The following is a 25,146-nucleotide window of genomic DNA, read 5'->3' on the forward strand; positions in this document are numbered from 1 at the left end:
GCAGATCCGGGTGAGGAGTCTAAACCAGTTTATATTGCTCAAGACCTCACCAAGGCGGAAGAAGTTGCACTTACGAAGCTTCTTAAAGAATTCAAGGACATATTTGCTTGGACATATCATGATATGAAGGGTGTTCCACCCTCGGTGGTGCAACACACGATTCCAATGATTAGCACTGCTAAACCAGTCCAGCAACGTCCCTACCCAATGAATCCTAAGTACGCAAAGATTGTACAAGAGGAAATTGAAAAGCTGGTAAAATGTGGATTCATATACCCAATTGAGCACTCAGAATGGGTTTCTCCGATAGTCATCGTGCCAAAGAAGAATGGGAAACTCAGAGTGTGCGTTGATCTCAAAAAGGTTAATGCAGCCACCAGAAGGGATCATTACCCCTTGCCATATTCTGAACATGTGCTTGAAAGAGTGGCAGGCAAGGAGGCATATAGCTTTTTAGATGGGTACTCGGGTTACAATCAGATCACAATTGCAGACGAGGACCAAGCTAAAACAGCATTTATCACGGAGTTTGGAGTGTTTGCCTTTCGCGTCATGGCTTTTGGCCTGACCAATGCACCTGCAACATTCCAACGATTGATAAACACGGCCTTTAAGGAATATCTAAGGGACTTCTGTGAAGCTTTCTTAGATGATCTTTGTGTTCATTCCTCTTGGGACGAGCACTTGATGTGTTTACGAAAAATATTTGAAAGGTGTAGATTATATCGCATCTCCTTGAATCCTTTCAAATGCCAATTCTGGGTTAAACACGGAGTTATCTTAGGGCATATAGTGTCCAAAAATGGGATTTCCACTGATGAGAGTAAGATCAAGGTCATTCTGGAATTACCCCCACCCACCAACTACAAGGGAGTCCAACGCTTTATGGGCCACGTTGGTTATTATCGAAGGTTTATTCTCTTCTTCGCCGAGATAGCTCGACCATTGTATAAGCTTCTCATCGAGTTTATTTGGACCGAAGAATGTGACCGTGCCTATGAGCTATTAAAGAAGGCCTTGGCGAGTGCTCCAATCTTGAGAATGCCTAACTGGGATTTACTCTTCCATGTGCATATTGATGCATCAAACTTTGCTATTGGGTGTGTGTTAACTCAACCTGGAGAACACAAGCTAGACTACCCCATTAGCTTTGCCGGTCGCCAGTTGAACGATGCTGAGATGAACTACACCACTACGGAGCGAGAAGGGTTGGCAATGATATATGCAGTAAGGAAATTTCGTTATTACCTCCTTGCCACCAAGTTTGTTTTCTATGTGGATCATCAAGCATTGTTGTATCTGGTAAACAAACCATGCTCCACAGGAAGAATCACACGATGGCTATTGATTCTTCTTGAGTTTGATTTCACGGTTGTTGTGAGACCTGGCAAGAAACATGTTATGGCTGATCATTTGTCTCGCATACCTAATGGTGAGGCTCCTACGGGGGTTGATGATGACTTACCTGACACTTCCCTGTTCATGGTGGAGACAATGCCTGAATGGAGTGAGAAAATTGTTAACTTTTTGGTTAATGGCTTTCCACCCAAGGAGCTTCGTAAAGATCTAGCTCGGAAGCTGATCAAAGAATGCGAACCCTATTGCCTGATAGCCGGGACTCTTTATAAAAGAGGAAAGGATGACGTTCTTAGGCGTTGTGCCCGAGAGGATGAGTATCTATACATTTTGCAAGAGGCACATATGGGCGTAGCCGGTGGTCACTTCTCTGGAGACTTAACTGCGCGAAAGATCTTACAATCAGGGTATTGGTGGCCCACTATGTTCCAAGATGCATCACTCTTTGTGAAGGGTTGCGATGAATGCCAACGATACAAGAAACCCCAGAGGAAAGACCAGATGCCCCTACATCCGATCAAAGTAAACCAACCATTTGAAAAGTGGGGTTTAGACTTTGTAGGTCCAATTAGTCCAGCGGCCCGAAACACACAATCTCGCTATATTATTGTGGCCACTGACTATATGACCAAATGGGCTGAAGCGAAAGCGACACGTAAGGCAGATGCAAGGACAACAGCCAAGTTCCTCTTTGAAAATATAATCACACGATTCGGTTGTCCTTTTGAACTTGTGAGCGACAATGGTACGCATTTTATAAATGAAGTGATTAAGGAGCTCACAACAAATTTCATGATATCCCATCATAAATCTACTCCTTACTATCCGCAAGCGAATGGCCAAGCCGAGAGTACCAACAAGACTTTAATCTCTGTTTTGACAAAGACAGTTGAAGCTCATCGCACGGATTGGGATCTAAAGCTTACGACAGCTTTATGGGCCTATCGTACTGCGTACAAAGTGGCTATTAATTGTACACCATTCAAAATGGTATATGGCCAAGAAGCAGTCATGCCGTGGGAATTTGTCATTCCAAGTCTTCGTGTTGCTACTCAAGAGGGTTGGGATGGTAATCCCTTAGCAGAACGTCTGTATATCCTTGAGCGGCTAAATGAAGAAAGACAATTGGCTGTATACAATGCCCTTGTGGAGAAGGATAGGAGGAAAAAATGGTTTGATCGCCATCTAAAGGACAAGGACATCAAGGTTGGGGATAAAGTCCTGATGTATGGAGTGCGAAACGAAAAGAAGAAGCTCAAATATGCTGGTAAGGGACCATATAGAGTATGTGAAATTACCCCGCAAGGTACCATCAGAGTGGAGACTCTCGACGGAGTTGAAACCATTGGATTCCTTAATGGGAGTAAATTCAAAAGATACTATGACCCCCTAAGCCAGGAGGAGTTACATGCAATCCATCAAAAGAAGGCAGCTAAAGAACAAGCTGAGCTTAAAAAGATACAAGCGAGAGTCGAAGCCAAAGAACGTCAACAGCGTGCTAGGCGACAACGAGAAGCCAACTTGGGAATTACGCAAGTATTTTTTGAGGAAGCAGAGGAGGATGCACTGGAATCTGACCCACCTCTAAGATACCCAATTGAGTTACAGAGTCCTTACGGGGAGGTGCTGTATAATGCATTATTGGATACAGGAGCTCAACATAATTTGCTATCATATGGCGTGTGGTGTCAACTGGGAAAACCACCTTTAACCAAGAGTTCTATCCAAGTTCAAGGAATCAACAAGAAGAAAACCCCTGTATCAGGAATTCTGCACACTCCGGTTGCCTATGACAAGGGAACCATAATTCAAAGCTTTTTGGTTATGCCTCTTGGTACCATGGGAGGGACTGTAATCTTAGGGCGCAAATGGATGATGGCCACCAAGTGCAATATCGATTGGGCAACCAGACAAGTCACAACGCAAGAACCAACACTAGGTCTGACCGCTCAAAATCCCGCACCTAAGTCATCCACTCAAATATTAGATAACGAAAAATCACAAAGTCCAGTGGCAAAACCATCTTTGATTGTTGGCCACCCCTCTAACGCTTCAATGCCAAGAGTGGAAACAGGCAAGGTGGTCCCTAAAGCTTCACTTACTATGCCAAAGAGTACATACAAATGGGTCCCCAAAGCTTCGTTAACAGCTACTTCCCCTGCTCAATCTCGTTCAGCCACCAAGAAGCCTCGTAAAAGGGAAGCAGCTACCCACCCGAGAAAGGGAAATGTAACATCGCGATGGATCCCTAAAAAATTATTAGTAGCCCAAGGGTACTACGAGGGGAATGACCAGATTTGGGTCCCTAAACATAAGGTGAATCCCTCTACATCACCTGTAAAACCTTGCAAACCAATTGTTGCCACCCCAATGACAATTCAAGACCGTGGTAAGGGAAAGGTAACAGAGTGCTCCGCACCACTTCCAGAGTTAGTTTGGATTCCCAAACGATATCGATCATTACCACCTAGCTCAGGAAGGGGGGAGCCACATGAAGCTTCTAGCTCCTCATGCCAGGCACACACTCATATAGAAGTTTCTACATGCTCTACACCTACTCTTGTCAACACCCAACAAAAAACCGATGAGCCTACATCTCCCCTTGTAATAGTATCGATGGAAACCATTTCCTCCATTCGTCAATGGGAGCGTACACTACCATCTTTGCAATTGGATGTGGCCACAAGGGTCATAAAAAGCTATCTGCCCACATCACAACCTATGACCCGCTGGACAAATTGGTTCCAAGAGGCTGCAACATCATTGCAAATAATATGATCTACCCAAGGAAAGGGGGAGCATGTACTCACGCTCGACATTCTAATGCTTCCTCCTTAACCTTCTCCCCTGACCATGTAATTGCCAAATTCAAGGGGATGTATATATATAGCTTCATACATTATAAAAAACAAAAAAAAACAAAACAAAGAAAAGAAAAACAAAAAATAGTAAAAAGAGCAAGAGCACAAAAAGAGGATAAATATCCGTATACAATCAAGAACTAGATTGACCTGTCTCACAAACCTACTGATGCTATATCTGTGTTTGCAGATATGGCAGATGCACGATCATCATACACTTCATCCACTCCCGCCTTTGATGAGAGGTATCATCTGTACCTTTCTCAGATATTTCACATGTGCTATCCTGTAATTGAAACTGAATGGGATCATATAGATGTATTAGCCAGAGAGAAAAATGTTGAGGAATTAGAATGGCTAATTCGCCTATTAACCATGACTGACCCCTACTCCGTAGAGGACATATCCCCGATAGCCCAATGCTTTCCTTTTCCACAAGATGACTATCCGCGCATGGTTACATTCTTGATGAGTCTATGTGGATGGGAAAATGAAAAGGAAATATCTGACAATGATGAATGGACGGATGAAACTCATGGCACTACTGAGGTTGATTTTATTTATTTGGATGATGCGGATAGAGGCTTAGCCTTAGGGCTAGAGCCAGGACTCTACAACATCCTCTTACCGTATCCTCAGTAGTAGTGTGGTGACTGGTAGGTAGGTTAGTGTTTTCAAGTTTTTTCTAGTTTAGATTCTTTAAACGAGTCTTGAATTTTCACACTGATGTGGCTCTCGAGGTATAGTGCTTGTTAGTTGATTGTACAGGTTAAAAAGTTTGAGGTGGGTTCGCTTCCAAGTCCAGAGACTGCCGCAACGTTCATCAAAATATATCTACATCAAATTGCAAGCTGTCTCGTCAAATCAAGGAGATCTCCAATTACAGGTGTAATTCTTCCATACCCACTCTCTTTCGTTTTTACTGTTCAATCAATTGCATAAACTATAATGCATGACCACATGGAAATTATCAATGTACTACTTAGTTTTTGAAGTTGCTTGCATGCTAGTGTAAATCATTAATGAGCTTAACTCTATTGGAAATATTCCTAGGGAGCATGACGTCTTTAGTTAACCTTGGAATACGATTGTCTTAGGTCTAGGGTCAAACCATCTTAATGTTTGAACACCTGGCTGTGTGTGTGTTGACCTCTAGGACATAGATTTTACCCCTTGTCGAAAAGATGTAAGAACACATTTTAGTTCAGGAGCGAAGATCAAAACAAACTTAAAAAAAAAAAAAAAAGCCTACAATAAATGGCAATACAAGTCTATGATGTGCTTTAATGTTGGCCTATCGCCTTATTGATACTTGGTAGGCGAGGAGTATTCTACTCCAGATCGATGCCTTGGTTGGTAGGGGGTAGCCTTGCCTAAAGTGAGCTAATAGATTCCTGGATAATGCCTTGTGTTAAACATGGTACCAGGATCGATGTTAGTTTTGCCTTAGGAAGGTCGCCATTGTGTATAAAAATTGTCATGTGCAAAAAAAAAATAAATAAAGGCAAAAGGCTCCTGTAACTCTGATGTTTCTTGTGTCCCTAGGCTCGTGGTAACTACTTGTTCTTAGAGTAGACATAGTATGGTCATCTGTTTATTTATTAAGCTTGGTTATTTTCCTTAACTTAGGCCAGTTATAAACCTTGATTAACCTTTGACACCTTGCTAACTCTTGAATTCCTTTCAATAATTTTAAACTCCTATTAATTTGCTACACTAGCTCACTCATGTACCCTTAAACTAAGTTCTAATAGCATCATCCATTGTGGTCTCACACGCTTGAATTTATACACTTTATATCTTTTGAATTCCAGCATACCTTCACTCTACTTCCCTGTTTTGCAGACGGTCTACCACAACAACCCTCTCGAGTTTACGATACCATAGCTTCCGAGGACGGAATCTACATCAGGAAGGGGGGCATGTTAACCCATGGCGGACATTGCGACATACTATATTTTACGTCATTAATTTAAATATTCTGAGTCATGGGCCAGGCTTGTCGGCACCATATGTTAAGGATGAAGGGATTGGGTGATCGCCGATGAGAGGCGCACCTTGGATATCAGTAGGATAAGTGTTAGGGTCGGCCGGCCATGTATGGGCGCCCAAGTGTGAACGGCCAAGTCACCTATATGAGTCAAATGTAACCCTAAAATCCTCATTCTCATGTGTTGTGAATACAAGAGTGCTCTTGCCTTATCTCTTTGGTTTCCTTCTCCTGCGTTTGTGAGAGAGAGAGAGAGAGTGAGTGAGAGAGCGATCGAGCACTGTGTAGCGGCACGGCGGCGGCGGAGAGGCGGTAGAGCGGCGACGGCGGCTCCTCCTTCACGGCTGCGACGCGGGAATCCTTCAAGGCGGCAGTTAAGCGGTGAGTGACACACCTTTTGCATTCTGTTTTGAGCTTGCCTTCCTGGTTGTATGCTTGCAGCCATTCGTGGCTCGCATACGGTGTCCGGCAAGTCCCCAGCTACGACCTGTGCGGCAAAAGCGCACATCGACGCCTGGCTGGACCTGAAAAGCTGGGCAGCGCTGGTTGCTGCCTGTTGGGCAGCGTAGGCTACCTGCTGCGCTGCCTGCCTAGCTGGTCGCTTCTCCTCTTTACACACAGGCTGCGCCCAACACACGAGCGCTGTAGACTAATGAGGGTGACAGCCAGCTGGTAGCAGTCACAGGGTACAACTTGCACAGGGTACGACCAGCAGAATGACCATGGCTCCAGTTGAAGGCTCTGATACCAGTTGTGTGGGAGTATGAAGAATTAGGGTTAGGTTAATTCATGTGTGGGAGACATACACAGAGAAGCAAGGGAGAGAGAGAGAGAGAGAGTTGTGGGGATAAGTCGACTCATGAGGCATGAGTGTGTGACTCCCCTATCACACATGTATATTGCACTAGTACACATAGTGCACTTAGTACATTAAAAGTACTAAGTGTACTATGTACTATAACTTATGGGCTTGTACACACTATAAGGGTGGGCATTATGCCTTTACCCCAACAGCACAGTGAACATTGAACATATGCGTGCCGCATGCAATAAATAAGAGCCGTGGCCCACGTCTGCAATAGGAATACAAAAAAAGTGTGTAGTGACTAGTCACAACACTAAGTACAAAAATGTCTAGAGTCAAGACTCGTCCTCCTCCCCAAAGAAATCACTAGGGGAAGGAATGCCCTTGCTAGAGGTGCTCCCATCATCAGAGGCCAACCCAAAACTGTCCTCGCTAAGGACATTGCCCTCGTCATCATACTCGGGCTCTCTGATGTTTGCAATAGGAGCAACCTCTTCTTCGGCAACAGGTGCTAAAGAGCTCCTCGAAGTCGAGCCACACCTCACATATGTAGCCACCGGGCCGGTTGAAGTAGGGCACCAAACAGTGCATCCGAGGCCTCCTACTCATATCTATGACAATCATTGTAATTACTCATTCAATGAGCAATATATAGTAGGAGTAGGTTAGGTAAAGAGTGTCTCTCTTCTTCTCCTCTCTACTTCTCTATGTCATGAGCATGTGATTAGCGTTAATCTTTACTGATTTGCATTAATCATCATTAATGCACGCTTCCGCATAGTAGTCATGTTACATTGGTATCAGAGCTTGTCTAGGTTGTTTCCATTAGAAAGTCTTGCATCAATGCTAGGGTTTGCATGTAAATCAGAAAATTAGAGCTTGCGTTTTTGCATTAAATCAGTAATTGAGCAAGGTTCGAACAAGCACCCCAAGAAAGCGCAAAGATTTACCGACAAGCATTTGAAGACGGAGATCGCCAAAGGGAACAACGTGAAGAAGAAGCAAGGCAAAGAAGGGAACAACGTGAAGAAGAAGCAAGACAAGGAGAAGAAAAGTATTGGAAAGAAATAAAGGAGTTTTTCGCCATGATGAGTTAAAGTACTCCAATGGAAGCAAGTGTGGTAAAGACCAAGGAAGAGAACAAGCGTACCGCAGTAGAAGACCAAGGACAAAGGGATACCAAAGGGGCACTAGAAACCGTGTCGGATCCACAAGTCGAGGTCAACCAAGACGTGCAATTGATGGAGCATGCAAAGCCACAAACAGTTCCAGATTCCATGCAAGTTCTTGAGATCATCATAGCCATCGAGGAGGTGATAATTCGCGAGGTTCCCACAATTATCTCCAAATCAGCATTTTTGATTAACGCATAGAGGAGGACAATAAGCATAGCATTCATAGTCTAGATCTACAATGGATCTATGATGATCATTGTAATTACTCATTCATTCAGTAATATATAGGAGTAGGTTAGGTAAAGAGTACCTCTCTTCTCCTCTCTACTTCTCTGTCATGAGCATGTGATTAGCGTTAATCTTTATCGATTTGCATTAAAAATAATTAATGCACGCTTCTGCATAGTAGTCATGTTCCTGATGTTGATGCTACTTCAAGTGATACTGATGCTAACACTCAACGACAAGTCGAGTGATGTAGAGTCCCGTCGCGATTCGCAGCGCTTAGGTGCCATGGTTTCGACACTGCATCCGACCCTTTGGTAGGTGTATCTGGCTTCCCCATGACGGTATGCTTCCCCGATCTTCGAAAGGAGTGGCGGCCGCATGTGTGGTGGCCAGGAGAACTGCATCTCGTCCATTAGAGTCTACATTGGCTCATCGGAGGATCTCCCATAGATCATTGCACTCCCAAGCCTTCAGGGTGACCCATTTCTTCAATGGGTAATGTACACCGGTCTCCCATGCCAATGTTTCATTTGCCCACGAGATTCCTATAGATCTTGGCTCATCCTCCGAGGTTCGGGTGTCAGCTACCAAAAATATCAAGTGACAACCAATTGATAGACTCCAACTAATTATTCATAGCTGCAAACCACCCTTTCCTCTGTGGGGGCGTTTCTGGGCTCTAGCAGACTAGCACACAGCTCTAAATTCTAAAATGCATCGGTTGGGAGGTCTACATGCATGTTGCAAGTAGTGGGAGACTTTCATGGCATCTGAAAACATTCCAGAGGCACAAAGCAATGGTCTCATTCAAGGCATTAACCTTTTGCAAGGTTCCAGATTGATCACACATGTTGATACAGCCATTCTCTTGACCTTTGAAGGATCTATATTGGACACCTATCTTACCTGGGTGTAGAGGATGCAAAGACTCACCGTTGAGAAGCTGTTGTTAATAGCATATCTACTGCCTATTGGAGTGATAGGACATAGAACCCCCCCTTACATGTGCAGATCAGCCTCGAGACTTGAGATGTTCTATGGCTTCCAGATTACATATTTGCAATGAGATTTCTCCACATTATTCCTTATTAACTACCCTCGGCATTTCACGCCTAAGCTGAATCTTGATCGGTGTCAACTACACCATCCCTAGGCCTAGTGTGACCTTGTCTGCTGCAGTAGCCAAAAGGAATCATTGGTGTTCTTCAGCTGTCTCAACCTGGTTCTAAACTGCTCAAACAGCTCAGTGACAATGTCTTCTTGAGCATGATTGTGCTCATCCATTTATCACTTCTCTGCTTGATTATTTCAGTCAAGTTAAAACAGCATCACAAGTATGATTTTTAGTTATTCTATTATGGGCCACAACATTGGAAAAAAGTTTGAAGCCAGTGTTTGATTGGCTTAAGTTTCAAGGAACAGGAAGGAAAACCTGGTAGAGACAGTACGCTAAGAGTCCACCAAAAGACAGCACACAAGCTATAAGTACAGGAATGTTCCCAGGTGATGAAAAGTTGAATATACGCGGCAGCTGGGCTACAATGAAGGGAATGATGGACACGATCATAATTCGGGCAGACAGCTTGGTTAAGTCATCGTTTTCAACTCCAGTTCCTGTGACAGGCAGCTAATATTATCAGAATGCACGCATCAGTTGGCTCTAAATCAAATAAAAACCAATAACATAGAAAAGAAGCAACAAGCCCACCAACAGACATGGGTGAAATAATACGTATACCCGTTAGATCCAAAGGCCTAGTGAGTCTCTTGTCTACAGCAGTGAGCTTGTCATTTTCGACCTCCAAGTCACAACGGCCAAGCAAAAGGCAGCTTCCCCACAGAACTGTTAAGAGCATTACAGTTGATCCAGCTAGCAATCCGATACCGACCAATACCTGTTCCTGAGCTTCAGCTTGGGTACCACCTAAGCCAGAAACTACAAACAGCAAGCCACGTGAGATCAAGAAAGACTGTTAACATAAATCTGTGTTGGTGACTATTTGCACTTCTATAACATTGGTCCTTTACAATTCCAACCAAAACACATGTAGCATGGAAAGACTTCCGAACACAGTATTCGCAGAATCAGAGAGCAAGCTATGGGGAGTGGAAGAATTCCATGATGTCAGTGTGGAAAAGAGACATGAGGATTCAAGGAGAGAGGAAGTTCAAGCCATGACAATGGTGAAGAGAGAGACAAAGAAAGAAAGAAAGAAAGTCATATTAATGTCCGCGGAATGCCTTGAAAGCATATGGGACCAAAAGACATGACATCACAAAATCATTACAATCCACTTCGGGGTGCACTTAGGCGCAAATGTGCATAGGCGCGGACATTGAAAATAAAAATAAAAAGCTAAGGGTCAACTACCATGTGTAATATGAAATGTTTGTGGTACGTAGGAGAGAGCCAGTTAGTGGGGTTTAGGCTTCTAGAAGTCTTCAATTATTGCTCTTCCTTCGCGGTAGACAGCCCACTTTCCAGCTTTGCGGCTTCTCGAACTTTAGCCAGTTCTGCACTTCCGTTTTTGAGCTGCATAGGTGTAAGCTCGTCTGCTAGCCACAGCTTGGTGCCCTGGAGTGCCTTGGATTGTCGCAAAACCTTGATCTTGTCCTTCTTGGTTTCATAGCATAGGATGGCTTGTCCACTTTTCGGGGTAATAAGATATGGATTGCCTATGTCAATGGAGGGGAGAACCCTGCTGATTCTTCTCTTCCAGATGTCCGTATCGGGGATGTAGTCATCTGCATCAATCTTGGTTTGCTTGTCCCAACCTTGTGGGAGTCCCCCTACCCAAATGTCTCGGGCAACCGACACTTGAAGTTTTTCTTCCTTGATGGTGGAAATAACATCTAATTTCACATGTTGTTGCATACCTTTGGTGGCGTCAAAACGACCTCCTCCTTGGCTTCTTGGATCTGCTACTGAACTTCTTGAACTGGATCAAGCTTGCCCTCACGAGTGGCCACCTTGGCCTCAACTTTGCTGAGCTACTTCTTCAAGGCTTCGTTTTCTTCTCTCCTATAAGAGAAACACCTCCCATGAGCTCGAGAAGACAAGGCAATGCTTGGCTGCCTCTTGGTGCTTGATGAAATAGCTCCTGAGCCAAGGGTAAATCCGTAGCCTAGTGTAGATCTCCTCGTGTCTGGATCTCCTCCCCAATCTGAGCCACTCCAACCTTGAAGTCTGACTGGTTCCATTGTTCCCCGTCTAGTGTCATAGAAGAGTCCAAGATCCTTCATACCTTGCGGATACCACAAGGTCCGCAATCTTGCGTCCGAATGAGTCTTCAAAGGCGTCTGCATGAATGAGCTCAACAGCCCCACGAGAAAGCTCAAGTCCAATATGGTGTTCAGCAACCAAATCAATGAACCGACAAGCTTCCGATACAGAGAGGCATCAATGTGCTCACAAGGATCATTCACTATGTAAGTTTGGTGTTCGGGCCCATCAGTGAAGTAATAGACTTACAGTTCTCCATCCCAAAGGTCTCCAACAACTCATAAACATACCGTTGCTGAGAAACAAAGAACCCCCTCTGGCTCTGCCAAATCTCCAATCCCAAGAAGAAATGAAGTAAGCCTAAGTCGATCATCTCAAACTTCTTTGACAAGGCAACCTTCGTCACTGCTATGTGCTCCACATGACCGCCATGAGAATGAGATCATCCACATAAAGGATAATCAACGTAACCAAACCGCATTTCCAATAGAGATAAAAGTTGGAATCTACAACTGATCTCTGAAATCCCGTCCCTATAAAGAAGGAATCAATCTTCTGATTCTAAGCCCTGGGAGCCTGCTTAAGACCATACAAGGCCTTCCGTAACCTGTAAACCATCCCCTTTGATCCCGGAACCTCAAAGTCTGGAGGTTGCTCAACATACACCTCCTCCTACAAGTCACCGTTAAGATTTTACATCCATCTAATATACGGGCCACTGCTGAGAAGAGGTAAGGGCAAGAACGGTCCGAATCGTGGTCATCCTCGCTATCAGTGCAAAGGTATCCTCATAGTCGATGCCAGGCCGCTGAGCATAGCCCTTAGCCACAAGTTTGGCCTTGTGCTTGTCCACCGACCTATCTGACGTATACTTGGTCTTAAAGACCCACTTGACACCAATGACTGACCGTTTTGACAGCCTCGGAACCAACTCCCAAGTTTTATTCTTTATATACCTTCATAAGGTCAGAAAAATCTAAACTTACGAATTGAGAGATTTACCTAGCTATGAAGGAGAGGAAATCAAAAGATAATATCAAACAAAGACTTTTAATTAAGACATTAACAAAAAAACAAACAAACAAAACAAAACAAACAAAAAAACAAAAAAACAAGAAAACAAGAAACAAGAAAACAAAACAAAACAGAACAATTACATGAATGAAAGAAACTTTAAAAAATAAAAAACACACACACAAAAGCATACACACACTTCTTCTTAATAAGAACTTAAACCTTTTAAGCTGAGATACTAAACAACAACACAAAATAGCAAAATAGAGAACTGTAAACTCTAGACCTAAAGCACTTAAGAGCCAGAACCAAACAATAAGCTAAACTTTAAAAAAGACTTCGACTCAAAAGTGCAACCATTAACTCCAATGTTTGTCCGAACATGAAGTGTAGGTTCATAAACTCTATCATGCATAACGTGGACACTAAGCTATGACATCCCTACTCACGTCACATGCTTTATAAAATCAGCAAACTGAGTTTCTATCACTCTCTGGAGGTGATGGGCATACTCAGCCATGATAGAGACTAGCACTCAAAGTCTGCTCTTAGGTATATAAGAACATAGAATCACAAAACATAGGAAAGAACCAAACTAAGTCTATATTAAGCTAGAGCGAGAAAGAATTACAAAAAGACTAAACAAGGCCTAGTCTAAGTTATAACAACAAACCCTACTCTAAGCTAGAACAAGCCACTTTTACAAAAAAAGAGCACTGAATTATGAATTAAGTGGGCTTTTCAGCTCCCCACTTCTATAAAACTTACTCCTTATCATTTTAAACATTCCAAAAGCTGAAATACCAAAGATAAACTTACTACGATTCATGAAAGAAAGAACCTTTTTCAAAATCTTATTGAAACTATAACCTTTTTTGATAAGCAACAAAATAAGATCGTATGATTAAGAGATAAAGGCAAATTTAGTAGAGCAAAGATGAGAGAATCTAAAAAGTTGAGAGCAGATAACACCATACTTAGCTGTATCACAAACATTTAAAGAAAAGCATGGCATCCGAATCATCTTTTAAGTTAGCATATTCAGGTTGTAAGCGTTTGTCATAAATATCTACTATGAAGCCTGAAGATGATTGAGAGATCTTGAGGTCTAAAAAAGCACAACTATCGCTATTCGAGTAGACTGGCATCTAGTTCCACTTGCATGGCTTTCCTCCAAGTCTCCTGAGAAAGAGCTTACTTAACGGAAGTGGGCTCTTTGTCCCGAATGATACGAGAGATCAAAGCATAGTTCACCTCCAACAGCTCCTCTGATTCACTTTTGTCACGAACTCTATGTGCGATCTTTGAGGTCCATCCTCTATGGTCCACTCGGAGAGAAGCTCCATAACACTTGACTCCTGAATGATGTCTAACAACCACTTTGGTACTCGAACAAAACGCCGAGCCTCCTGCTACTACCAGGGCTCATCTCCAGCCCAAGTGCCGGGGCTCATCTCCAGCCTTGGGCTCAACCTCTACAATTGACTGAGGCTGTCTAGTTGGAACAATAGACTAGGAATCATCCTTATACTCATTTGGTTCTCCAAGAAGTGGCGGCTCATCAACAGCGGAAGGTGAAACATGCTCATCAAAGATAACATCTCTGCTCACAACAACCTCGTTCCACTCTGGGTCATATAACATGTAGCCTTTGGAAAGAGTTATACCCCACAAACACAAGCTTCTGGAACTTCGAGTCAAGCTTCCCCCTCTGCTTCTTTGGAATGTGAACATAGGCATCACTCCCACACACACGGAAATGGGAGACGTGTGGTTTCTTGCCAAGATAAGCCTCAAATGAAGTCATCTTTGGTACTGAAGTTGTCGGAGATTGGTTGAGAATATGGATAGCCGTAGCCACAGCCTCTCCCCAAAGTGGAGGAGGAAGATCACGATGCTCTAGCATCGTCCTCGCTATCTCCACCACAGTCTGGTTCTTACACTCAACTACTCCATTCTCTGAAGACGAACCTGTATTAGCCAGCTCCCGCTTGATGCCATGTTCCGCACAAATTCGCACAAAAGCATTAGAAGAGAATTCTCCTCCTTTGTTAGCCCGAAGAGTCTTCACGTGCAATCCAGATTCCTCCACCATAACATGCCACTCCTTGAACCGAGCAAAAGCTTGGTGCTTTTGGGAAAGAAAATAAATCCATGTAAATTTGCTACAATCATCAACAAGCACCATAGAGTACAAAGAACCTCCCAAGGATGGGGTCTGCATAGGTCCACACAAGTCAATGTGTACCTACTCCAAAGGTTTCCAAGCCCGCCTCATAGCCATCTTTGAAAAAGATTCCATGTGCTACTTACCACACGAATGCAAGAACTTTAGTGTCCTTGCCTGTTGCCAACATTTGGCAAGCTATCCACCATCTGGTCTCGGAAAGCCCACGCAACGCAAGTGGCCAAAACGGAAATGCCACAAATCATCGATCATCTGAGTGCCCGTCAAAGAAGAGAGTGCTGAGAGTTTGTAGATCCTATTCTCCACTCCGCCTTCCCAAACAACTTGGCATGTTGCTATGTCCCGTAGAGCAATAAAATGCTCATCAAACTCCACCCAGATGCCAGACTTGCAAACCTCATGCACTGACAAAAGATGAAAACCACATGCTGGGACATAAACAACACGAGAGGAATGGTTCTCCCCTTTACCATCAGAAATAATCTCCAGCTTGCCCTCACTGTGTATCGGGATAGAGGAATTGTCGCCAACGAAAATGCGACCTGACTGCTATTGAAGATCCTGTAATAACTCTCAGGAAGGAGTCATGTACCTGGAAGAAGCAGCACTATTGAGAATCCACTCCCCAGTATCCTTGGTGGTGAAACCAACTGCCTCCTTGCTCAAGAAGATGAAGCATCTGTGTCCATAATCTCCAAGTGCACAAAAGCTGGAGTCTTGGCAGTTGCAGTAGAAAGCTGAAGAATCAGCACTCTTCTCAATACTTCGCTTAGGACATTTCCTCCAATAGTGGCCTTTCTCGCCACAATTGTTACAGGTCCGCTCGGCCTTCAAAGCATCACGCTCTGAATCGGGTTTCTTCTCAAAAGACTTCTCTGATGAAGACTTCCCTTTGCCCTTATTGTTGCTTGTATGGCCTTTCGACCGCTGGCCAATCAAGGCTTCAGAACCTCCGCCATGTGAAGGGTTAGTAAAACGCTCTTCCTCATCCAAGACCATAGGCACAAGCTCCTCCCATGTGATGGTGTCGAGCCTCCCACTGGTGATCAAAGAGGAGTAGAAAGCTGAATATTGAGAGGTCAGATGAGACAGCAAAGTGATGGCCATGTCCTCTGAACATATCTCCTTCCCAACCTGAAGAACCTCTTGCTGAAGAGCCTGCAACTTCTTGATGTGCTCATGCATCGTCGAGGACTTTGCGGGATTCATCACCCGCATCTGCACTTCCAAGGAAAACCGCTTCATGGGGGATACCCTGTTATATAGAGAAGTCAAATGCTGCCAAATTCCTCTGGCCAACGTCATACATTTGATATGATTAATCACCTATGGTGTGCAATTAAGGAAGATGAAAGAACACACACGAGCATTGACACGATCCCATAACTGTGCCTGAGCCTCCCATTCTTTCCTAGTAGAGGGTAAAAGCTCCCCGTCCTCCAACTCTGGCTATAGAACACCAACCACAATGAAATCAGCCAAGTCATAAGACTTCAAGACAGACTCCATCATTCCCTTCCAGATGCCATAGTTGGTCCCGTCCAAATGTCGATTCATAGGGAATGTGAGGAGAGTGGGGATCTTCACGTGCTTCTCAGCCATCTCCAGCAAATCTGCCATCTCAAGGGTTCACAAGGTCTTCTGAAGGGAGGGAGGGTGGGTGGGAAAAAAATGAAGAAGAGGCTGCAAACACTATGCCAAGTGGCTGTCCAATGGTGATTGCCGCCTTCTACCCGATCGCCAAGTCCCGAACAGCCCAAGAAATCTCCAATTAGCACCAAAAATCAGCAAACCCTCAAGCTCCCACTGTCTCCAAGCTTCAAGCCATCTGGGGCTCTAATACCATGTTGGAATGCACAACGAAAAATGAGACAAGTGCTATAGAAAACAAAACGCAAAAGTGTAGAGAGAGAGAAGCTATATAAACTATGCTATATACACAAGGATCCAATACAAAACAGGTGTCAGGGGCAAGGGTGGTATTTATACCAACCTCCAATGCTGGTCGGCCAGGACTAAAACAGTCGACAGGGTGCAGATGATGTCTACGACAGAGAAAAAGTAGTCGGCCAGCATATGTACAGTCGGCCAGCACAAGACATCAAGTCGGCCAGGACAAAAGTAGTCGGCCAGCACAAAACTGCCTCCACGACCAGAAAAATAGAAAAATGGAAAAAATGGGAGAAAATAGAAAAAGCTCCTAGGCGGGACCATCCACAACAAAGCCCCTCACTATATAGACGGGAGATGACTGCTAACGAGAGAGAGAGAGAGAGAGAGAGAGAGAGAGAGAGAGAGATGAAATGAAATGATATATTAACGTCTTCAGAAGGCCAAAATGACCTATGAGACCAAAAAGGTTACAACAATTGGTGGATCTGATACAATGTCTGTGTAAGAAAAGCTAAAAACAACTAAACAACTAACTGAAACTGAAACAACTATGAAGAAAAGTACGATACTAGGAGCTCCTAATGGATAACATCTGGGAGGAAAACTCCAGCCAACAAAGGTAAGCATCATACACATCACTATCCAAAGATGTCTCTCATCGGTCGATGGCGGATATCCTCAATGTCCTCCATGGTGAGTACTCTGACTGGACGTCTCCCATGCCGTGCTAGTATGGTCCTGATCCTCTGTTGTAGTCTCCGCCGGTGTCGAGATGGGCCTCTCATCTTGGGGCACCTGGACCGCCCCAGCTCTATAGCCCGATCAATCAGTGTACCTCTGGTGTGACTATACTTTGGGGCTAGCTGCAATGCCTGCTGGCCTGACTGCTCAATCTCTGGTCGAAAGAAGTCTGTAATCTGCCTCTGTAGGTGTCTCTCCCTCTCCGATCCCCTCCCTCTCAAGAGACCCTCTCTATGTCTACGCAGCTCCAGCAAGTATAATCCGAGGCATCTCTGATCCTGGTATCTCATGACTCTAGAAAGTGGTCCAAAACCCTCTCTAAACAGGCAGTGAAAACGGCCTCGTATCTCATAATATATTGGACAGTGACATATGTAATGTAACTCTGTCTCTGGCTCCATCTGGCACAACTGACAAATCCTGGCCTCATCTAGTACTCCTCTGAATCTGCCAGTCTCAATCTCTAGCTGGTGTGAGGATGTGTGCATCTGACCAATAGCACACCGTACCCCATGAGAAAGATGAGTATCCATGTAGCTGGGTCTAATCACAAACCCATCATCCGTGAGCTGGAGAAGATGATCTCTATAGAAAGCCATCTTCGTACCAAGCTCGTGTGTCGGCCGTATCCATGTCCTCCTAGTGTCCAGCTGAGTCCTGCTTGATAAGTCTGGTAATCTCTGCCCGTGTGAGAGAGAGGGAGGGTGCATCCACGGAACCAAGCTGTCATCTGTGCATACCAACATGATCCGTCTCCCTGTGATGCCAACTGTCTTGAAGACTCCCGAGCTAAGCGAGCATATCTGTCTCTAGGGAGAGTCCAAGTGCTATGTATAAAGGAGACTGATCGAGTGAGTGCCTCTACTACCAATGGGGGGGCAGCCATCTCTGCACGGATAATATCATGTGGTACGGATGCCTTAGCCCTAATCATCCGGGAAATCATAGAAACCAAGGGCCTCTCCATACGTCTTCATCCATCAGTGCTACCAGCTCAGCTGTGGTGATCCACTGAGGGTCCCCATATCTCCACTCCATACAGCATGGCTGAAGTGACCAAAGTGTCAAAGAGCCAGAGCTTTATTCGAGGTTCCTGAAACTGAACCTGCGAACACATTTTCTCTCGTCTCCCCAATACTGCATAAGCTCTAGTCAATCTGGTCTCCGCTGCTCTCCTCTCAAGGAAAATAGTGGGCCACTAAAAACCACACCAAGGTAAGTATATGCATCTGTATACTCCATTGTCTCCTCCTGACCATATGTAAAGGTGGGTACTGACCTCCTAACCCACTGTGCTGTGGTGTTAAACACCATCACCTTGGTTTTACCAAGGTTAACAGACAATCCACTGTCCTGTGCAAATGTGTGCAATGCATCCAAATGACGCTGCATCCCCTCTGGAGAATCTGAGATCGGCACAATATCATCAGCATACAATAACAGCGGAATCCATGTCCCTGCTAGTTGTGCTGCTTTGTCACCCTCCCGCTCTACATAGTCCGAAACCTCATCCACATACATCCCAAATAAGGTGGGAGAAAGGGGGCAGCCCTGTTTCACCCCAATAGTGAAGTGAACCATCTCAGATATACCCTGAGTAGTACGTACCTACCCCACAATTGTCCTGTATAAAGCCATGATTCCCCAAATCAGCTCTGTGGGCACTCTCATCTCCTGTAGTCTGCGCATCAGTCTGGCTCTCAGTACTGTGTCAAAAGCTTTGCGGAAATCCACAAAGCAACAATAAATCCTCCTAAAGTTGACCTCAACATTCAAAGACAATCTCATTTTCTGAATTCACTAGAAGTTAGTGTAGGCATTCTCTAGATAAACTTCTTTTATCTATAACCTGCATGTATTGATGTGTAATCTCGTCGGCATTTTCACTTGTTGGAATCTCTTTCTTTAGAGTTCAACGAGTTTATCTTGTTGTGTTCGGATTAAGGAAATTTGGATTTTTCCTTTGTTGGCATTTCTTTCTCTAGTTTTGTACTTTAGGTGATTTATACAGTCAACTTGATGATTTACGGATGAACATATGTGACTCATCGAGACGTTGATGACTCTCTATATTGATATGGGTAACTCAGGACGCCGATAATTCCATGAGCAGATGTGGGAAAATAATGCCATGTTTTCTTACTTTATTCCGAATGGTTTACAACGAGGAAATTACTTTGAGTATGAATTCCTTTGATCATCCGCAGTCTAATGGGCAAACACAGCGTATGAATCAGATTGTAGAGGATATGCTTCGTACATGTCTCTCTCGAAAAGTATCAAATTGGAAAAAATATCTTCCAATGATGAAATTTGCCTATAACAATTTTAAACATACGGCTATTGGTTTTAGTCCGTTCATGCTTATGTATGGGTATCAACCCAGGGCACCTATTGATGTCGGTCTTAAGGACATCGAGCTTCATACATCGAGGGATTTCTTACATGATATGCAGGAAATGCTGACTGAAGCTCGAGATTCTATCAGGAGTGCTCAGGATAGGGCACAGTTCTATGCTAATAGAGGATGCTCAACTTGGTATTTTGAACCAGGAGCGTTGGTTTATTTAAAAGTTCCTAAAGATTCTCAGATTTTGTCAATGGAAAAATGCTCGAATTTATCTCCTAGATATTGTGGTCCATTTCGATTTATACATCGGATTGGCACGGTTACGTATGAACTTAAACTACCTCCACATGTTAGAGTTCATCTAGTCTTTTATATCAATAGATTGAAAGGGAAACTGGGAGGTGAGGATAACACAGTTACTCCTCAAGAAGTCGTTGAAGTCGAAGAATTATCCTATGTTCCACATGAACCTGATAAGGTACTTGAATTCAGGGAAAGGAAACTTTCTAGTTGACTAATCCCTGAGGTTAAAATTAGGTGAAAAGATAGGGAAATAGAGGTTTCGACTTGGGAGTCGGTTGAGATTGTTCAGCACAGTTCTCCTTCTTTTCATTGTAAGAGTGCAATGTTTTGAGAGAGGGGAACTATGTTATATACACATTATGTGTGCATATACTAGGAGGCTAACCCACATTAGGCTTGTGAGCATGGGAGCATGGGAACAAGCTCTAGTGAAGCATGGGTTAGGACTAACCTTAAGGGTTAAGGTTAGGGTCAGGCATCTAAGGGTTAAGGTTAGGGTCAAGCATCTAAGGGTCACACATGGAAAATGGAGAGTCAAGAGTCACTTGAGGGTCCTCCTATATAATAGGGGCATGGGGCACACTCAAGGGAGGCTAAGACTATGTTATCTTGAGGCTAAGGCTATGTTATCTTGAGACTAGGTTATGATGTTATGTTCTCTTGTGAAGAGGATTATATCTACTCACCTACCATTTCACACTATAGCTACATGCTACTGAATTGGAGTTATACCTCTTGATTGTATGGGACATCAGGGTAAAGGTATGATGTATTTCATTATAATTCATGTGTGCATCCCTTGGGCTCGCGGGTGGTCGGGTGGTTGAGTTTATGCCTAATTTATGCATGTTTATGCATAACAATTATCTAGAGAGATCTTAGGGTTTTAACAGGCGGGCACACCCACAACAGAGGCCCTGGTGTAAATATACAGACAGGAGATGACTGCTAACACCCCCTCTTAGCTCTTGGATGTGGAACCAACCCCAATGAGCTGGAGTGCCGTCGGAGCATAGCTTGAGGTAGAGACTTCGTGAAGAGGTCCGCCGCATTGTCCTCTGTCGAACAATAAAGAAGCAAGATGTCACCAGCCCAGATCTTCTCACAAACAAAGTGATATTGAATCTCTATGTACTTGGTCAAGGCATAGAAGACTGGGTTCCGAGCAATAGCGATACAGCTCTGGTTATAGCACTGGTGGATGACTGTGGGCTCCTTCTGTGGAAACCCAATCTCGCCAAGCAACCTCCGCAGCCACACAACCTCGCAAGCAGCACCACGAGCAGCCTGGTACTCTGCCTCTGTCAATGACAAGGCAATAGTTGGCTGCCTCTTGCTGCTCCATGAAACCGCTCCTGAGCCGAGGGAAAAACTGTAGCCTGATGTGGATCTCCTTGTGTCTGGATCTCCTCCCCAATCTAAGTCACTCCATCCTTGGAGTCTTAACTCCATCCATCAATCCCCCTCCTGTGTAAAAGAGTCCAAGATCCTTCGTACCTTGCAGATACCGCAAGATCCGCAATCCTGCATCCCAATGAGACTTCAACGGTGTCTGCATGAATGAGCTCAACAGCCCCACAAAAAAGCGCAAGTCCAATTTGGTGTTCAGCCAACCAGATCAATGAACCAACCAGCTTCTGGTACAGAGAGGCATCAACTGGCTCACAAGGATCATTCACTATCAGCTTCGTGTTCGGGTCCATCGGCGACGTGATAGGCTTGCAGTTCTCCATCCAAAGGCCTCAAGCAACTCATGAACATACCGCTACTGAGAGACAAAGAACCCCCTTTGGGTCAGCCAGATCTCCAATCCCAAGAAGAAGTGGAGTAAGCCTATCTCAAACTCCTTTGACAAGACAGCCTTCGTCATCACTGCAATGTGCTCCATATGACCGCCGATGAGAATAAGGTCATCCACATAAAGGATGATTAACGTGACCATGCTGCATCGAAAGAGATATAGGTTGGGATCTGCAAACAACTGCTCTCTGAAATCCAGTCCGAAGAAAGAAGGAATCAATCTTCTGATTCTAAGCCTTGGGAGCCTGTTTAAGACCATATAAGTCCTTCCATAACCTGTAAACCATCCCCTTTGATCCTGGAACCTTAGAGCCTGGAGGCTCCTCAACATACACCTCCTCCCGCAGGTCACCATTAAGGAACGTAGATTTGACATCCATCTGATATACGGGCCGCCACTGAGAAGAAGCAAGGACAAGAACGGTCCGAATCGTGGTCATCCTTGCTATCGGTGCAGAGGTATCCTCATAGTCGATGCCAGGCCACTGAGCATAACCCTTAGCCACAAGTCTGGCTTTGTGTTTGTCCACCGACCCATCTGATGTATACTTTGTCTTAAAGACCCACTTGACACCAATGATGACAGACCGTTTCGACGGCCTTGGTACCAACTCCCGAGTGTTGTTCTTCTCAATGGCATCCAATTCCACCTATATGGTTTTCCTCCAAGTATCCTGTGCAAGGGCTTCCTTGACGGAATTGGGCTCTTTGTCTCGCATGATACGAGACATCAAAGCATAGTTTACATGTAAAAGCTCTGCTAAATGTCTCTTATCATGGACTCTGTGCGATCTTCGAGGTCCGTCCTCTATGGTCCATTCAGAGGGAAGCTCCGTGACACCTGACTCCCGAAGGGTGTCCACTAACCACCTGGGTACTCGAACAGAACGCGAAGCCTCCTGCTGCAGTGGGGGCTCATCTCCAACTGCGGGCTCAACCTCCTGAACTGACTCAGGATGTCCAGCCCTGGAACAATCGACTGGGAATCATCATCAAAATCCTCTGGGTCTCCAAGAAGTGGCGGCTCATCAACAGTGGAAACTGGAACATGCTCATCAAAGACCACATCCTTGCTGATAACAACCTCGTTCCTCTCTGGATCATACAACCTGTATTCCCTTGGAAAGAGAGTTATAACCCACAAAGATAAGCTTTTGGGACTTTGAGTTGAGCTTCCCCCTCTGCTTCTTCGGAATGTGAACATATGCATCGCTCCCAAACACACGAAAATGGGAGACATCAGGTCTCCTGCCAAAATATGCCTCAAAGGGAGTCATGTTTAGTACTTAAGTCGTCGTAGACCGGTTGAGGATATGGACAGCCGTAGCCACAGGCTCTCCCCAAAGTGGACGAGGAAGATCACGATGCTCCAACATCGTTCTCACCATCTCCACCACAGTCATGTTCTTTCGTTCAACTACTCCATTCTCTGACGGCGAACCTGTATTGGCCGGCTCCCTTTTGATGCCATGTTCCGCACAAAATCTCATGAAAGCATTAGAGGAAAATTCACCTCCTCTGTCAGCCCGAAGAGTCTTCACTTGCAAGCTAGACTCTTTCTCCACCATTACATGCCACTCCTTGAACCAAGTAAAAGCTTGGTCCTTCTGTGAAAGGAAATAAACCCATGTGAATCTGTAACAATCATCAACAAGCAGAATAAAATACAAAGAACCTCCCAGGGATGTTGTCAACATAGGTCCACACAAGTCAATGTGTACCAACTCCAATGGTTTCGAAGCCCGCCTGGAAGCCTGCTTCGGAAAAGATTCCTTGTGCTGCTTACCATGAATGCAAGAACTGCAGTGTCCTTGCCTGCTGCCAACATTTGGCAAGCCAACCACCATCTGGTCCTAGAAAGCTCGGCCGCAGCACATCCACATTTAAGTGGCCAAACCGAAAGAGCCACAAGTCACCAACCTGAGAACCTGTCAAAGAGGAGAGTGCGGAGAGTTTGTATATACCATTCTCCACGCCACCTTCCCAACCAAACTAGCCAGTCTCACAGTCCCGTAGAGCAACAGAATGCTCCTTAAACTCCCCCCGGAAGCCAGTCTTGCATACCTCATGCACTGACAATAGATGAAAACCAAGTGTTGGGACATAAAGAACACGAGAGGAATGCTTCCTCCCTCTACCATCAGGAATGATCTCCATCCGGCCCTCGCTATGTATTGATATTATGGAATTGTCGCCAAAAAAAATGCGACCTGACTGCCGTTTCAGATCCAGAAAGAAGTCACGAGAAGGAGTCATGTGCCTGGAAGCACCACTATCGAGAATCCATTCCTGAGTAGTATCCTTTGCGCGGTGAAGCCAACTGCCTCCTTGCTCGAAGAAGATGAAGCATCCGTGTCCATCATCTCTAAGTGCACAAAGGCTAGAGTCTTTGCAGCTAGCTGAAGAATCAGCACTCTTCCCAGTCCGCTTTGGACACTTCCTCCAATAGTGGCCTTTCTCGCCACAATCATTACAGGTCCTCTCGGCCTTCAGTTTCTCTCGGTCTGAGTCGAGCTTCTTCTCAAAAGACTTCTCCGATGAAGCCTTCCCTTTGCCCTTGTTGTTGTTATTACGGCCTTTCGACCATTGGCCAATTAAGGCCTCAGAATCTCCGCCTTGTGGAGGGTTCGTGAATCGCTCTTCCTGGTCCAAGACCATGGACACAAGCTCCTCCCATGTGATGGTGCTGAGCTTGCCACTCGTAATCAACGAAGAGTAAAAGGCTGAGTATTGAGAGGCAAATGTGATAGCAACGTTATGGCCATATCCTCTGATGATATCTCTTTCCCTACCTAGTGGTGTGCAATTGAGGAAGATGAAAGAACGGACTCTGGCATTGACATGATCCCATAACTGTACTTGTGCCTCCCGTTCCTTCCGAATAGAGGGTAACTCCCCTTCCTCTAACTCCGGTCGTGGAACCCCAACAACAATGAAATCAGCAAGGTCATAAGACTCCAAAACAGATTCCATCATTACCTTCTATATGCCGTAGTTCTTCCCATCCAACTGACGGTCCACTGGGAACGTGGGGAGTGTCGGGATCTTCACGTGCTTCTCAGCCATCTCAAGTAAATGTGCCATTGCAGGGGTGTAACTAAAAAGGGAGGGTGGGTGGGATAAAATGAAGAGCTAAACCTGCAAGTGGCTGTCCAGCAACAAGGCCCGCCTTCCGCTTGCTTCTCCTCTTCCTGTACGTCCCAAAACAATCCTCCAATC

General features: G+C 44.8%; 1 protein-coding gene across 3 annotated transcripts in view; it reads right to left on the minus strand.

The window, feature by feature from the left end:
- Positions 1–25,146, minus strand: part of LOC147636501 (sodium/calcium exchanger NCL2-like) — a 100,194-nt gene that overhangs the window by 32,382 nt on the left and 42,666 nt on the right. For all 3 annotated transcript variants that reach the window (XM_086801971.1, XM_086801974.1, XM_086801973.1), the window contains exons 2-3: positions 10,154–10,351; positions 9,848–10,029 (exon numbers count right to left, since the gene is read on the minus strand). In XM_086801971.1, the coding sequence (XP_086658097.1) occupies positions 9,848–10,029; positions 10,154–10,351 (380 nt within the window). The remainder of the gene's footprint in view (positions 1–9,847; positions 10,030–10,153; positions 10,352–25,146) is intronic.

This window comes from Cibotium barometz, chromosome 8, assembly GCF_041138505.1.
Source record: "Cibotium barometz isolate CiBa-2024 chromosome 8, ASM4113850v1, whole genome shotgun sequence".
Lineage (NCBI taxonomy): Eukaryota > Viridiplantae > Streptophyta > Polypodiopsida > Cyatheales > Cibotiaceae > Cibotium > Cibotium barometz.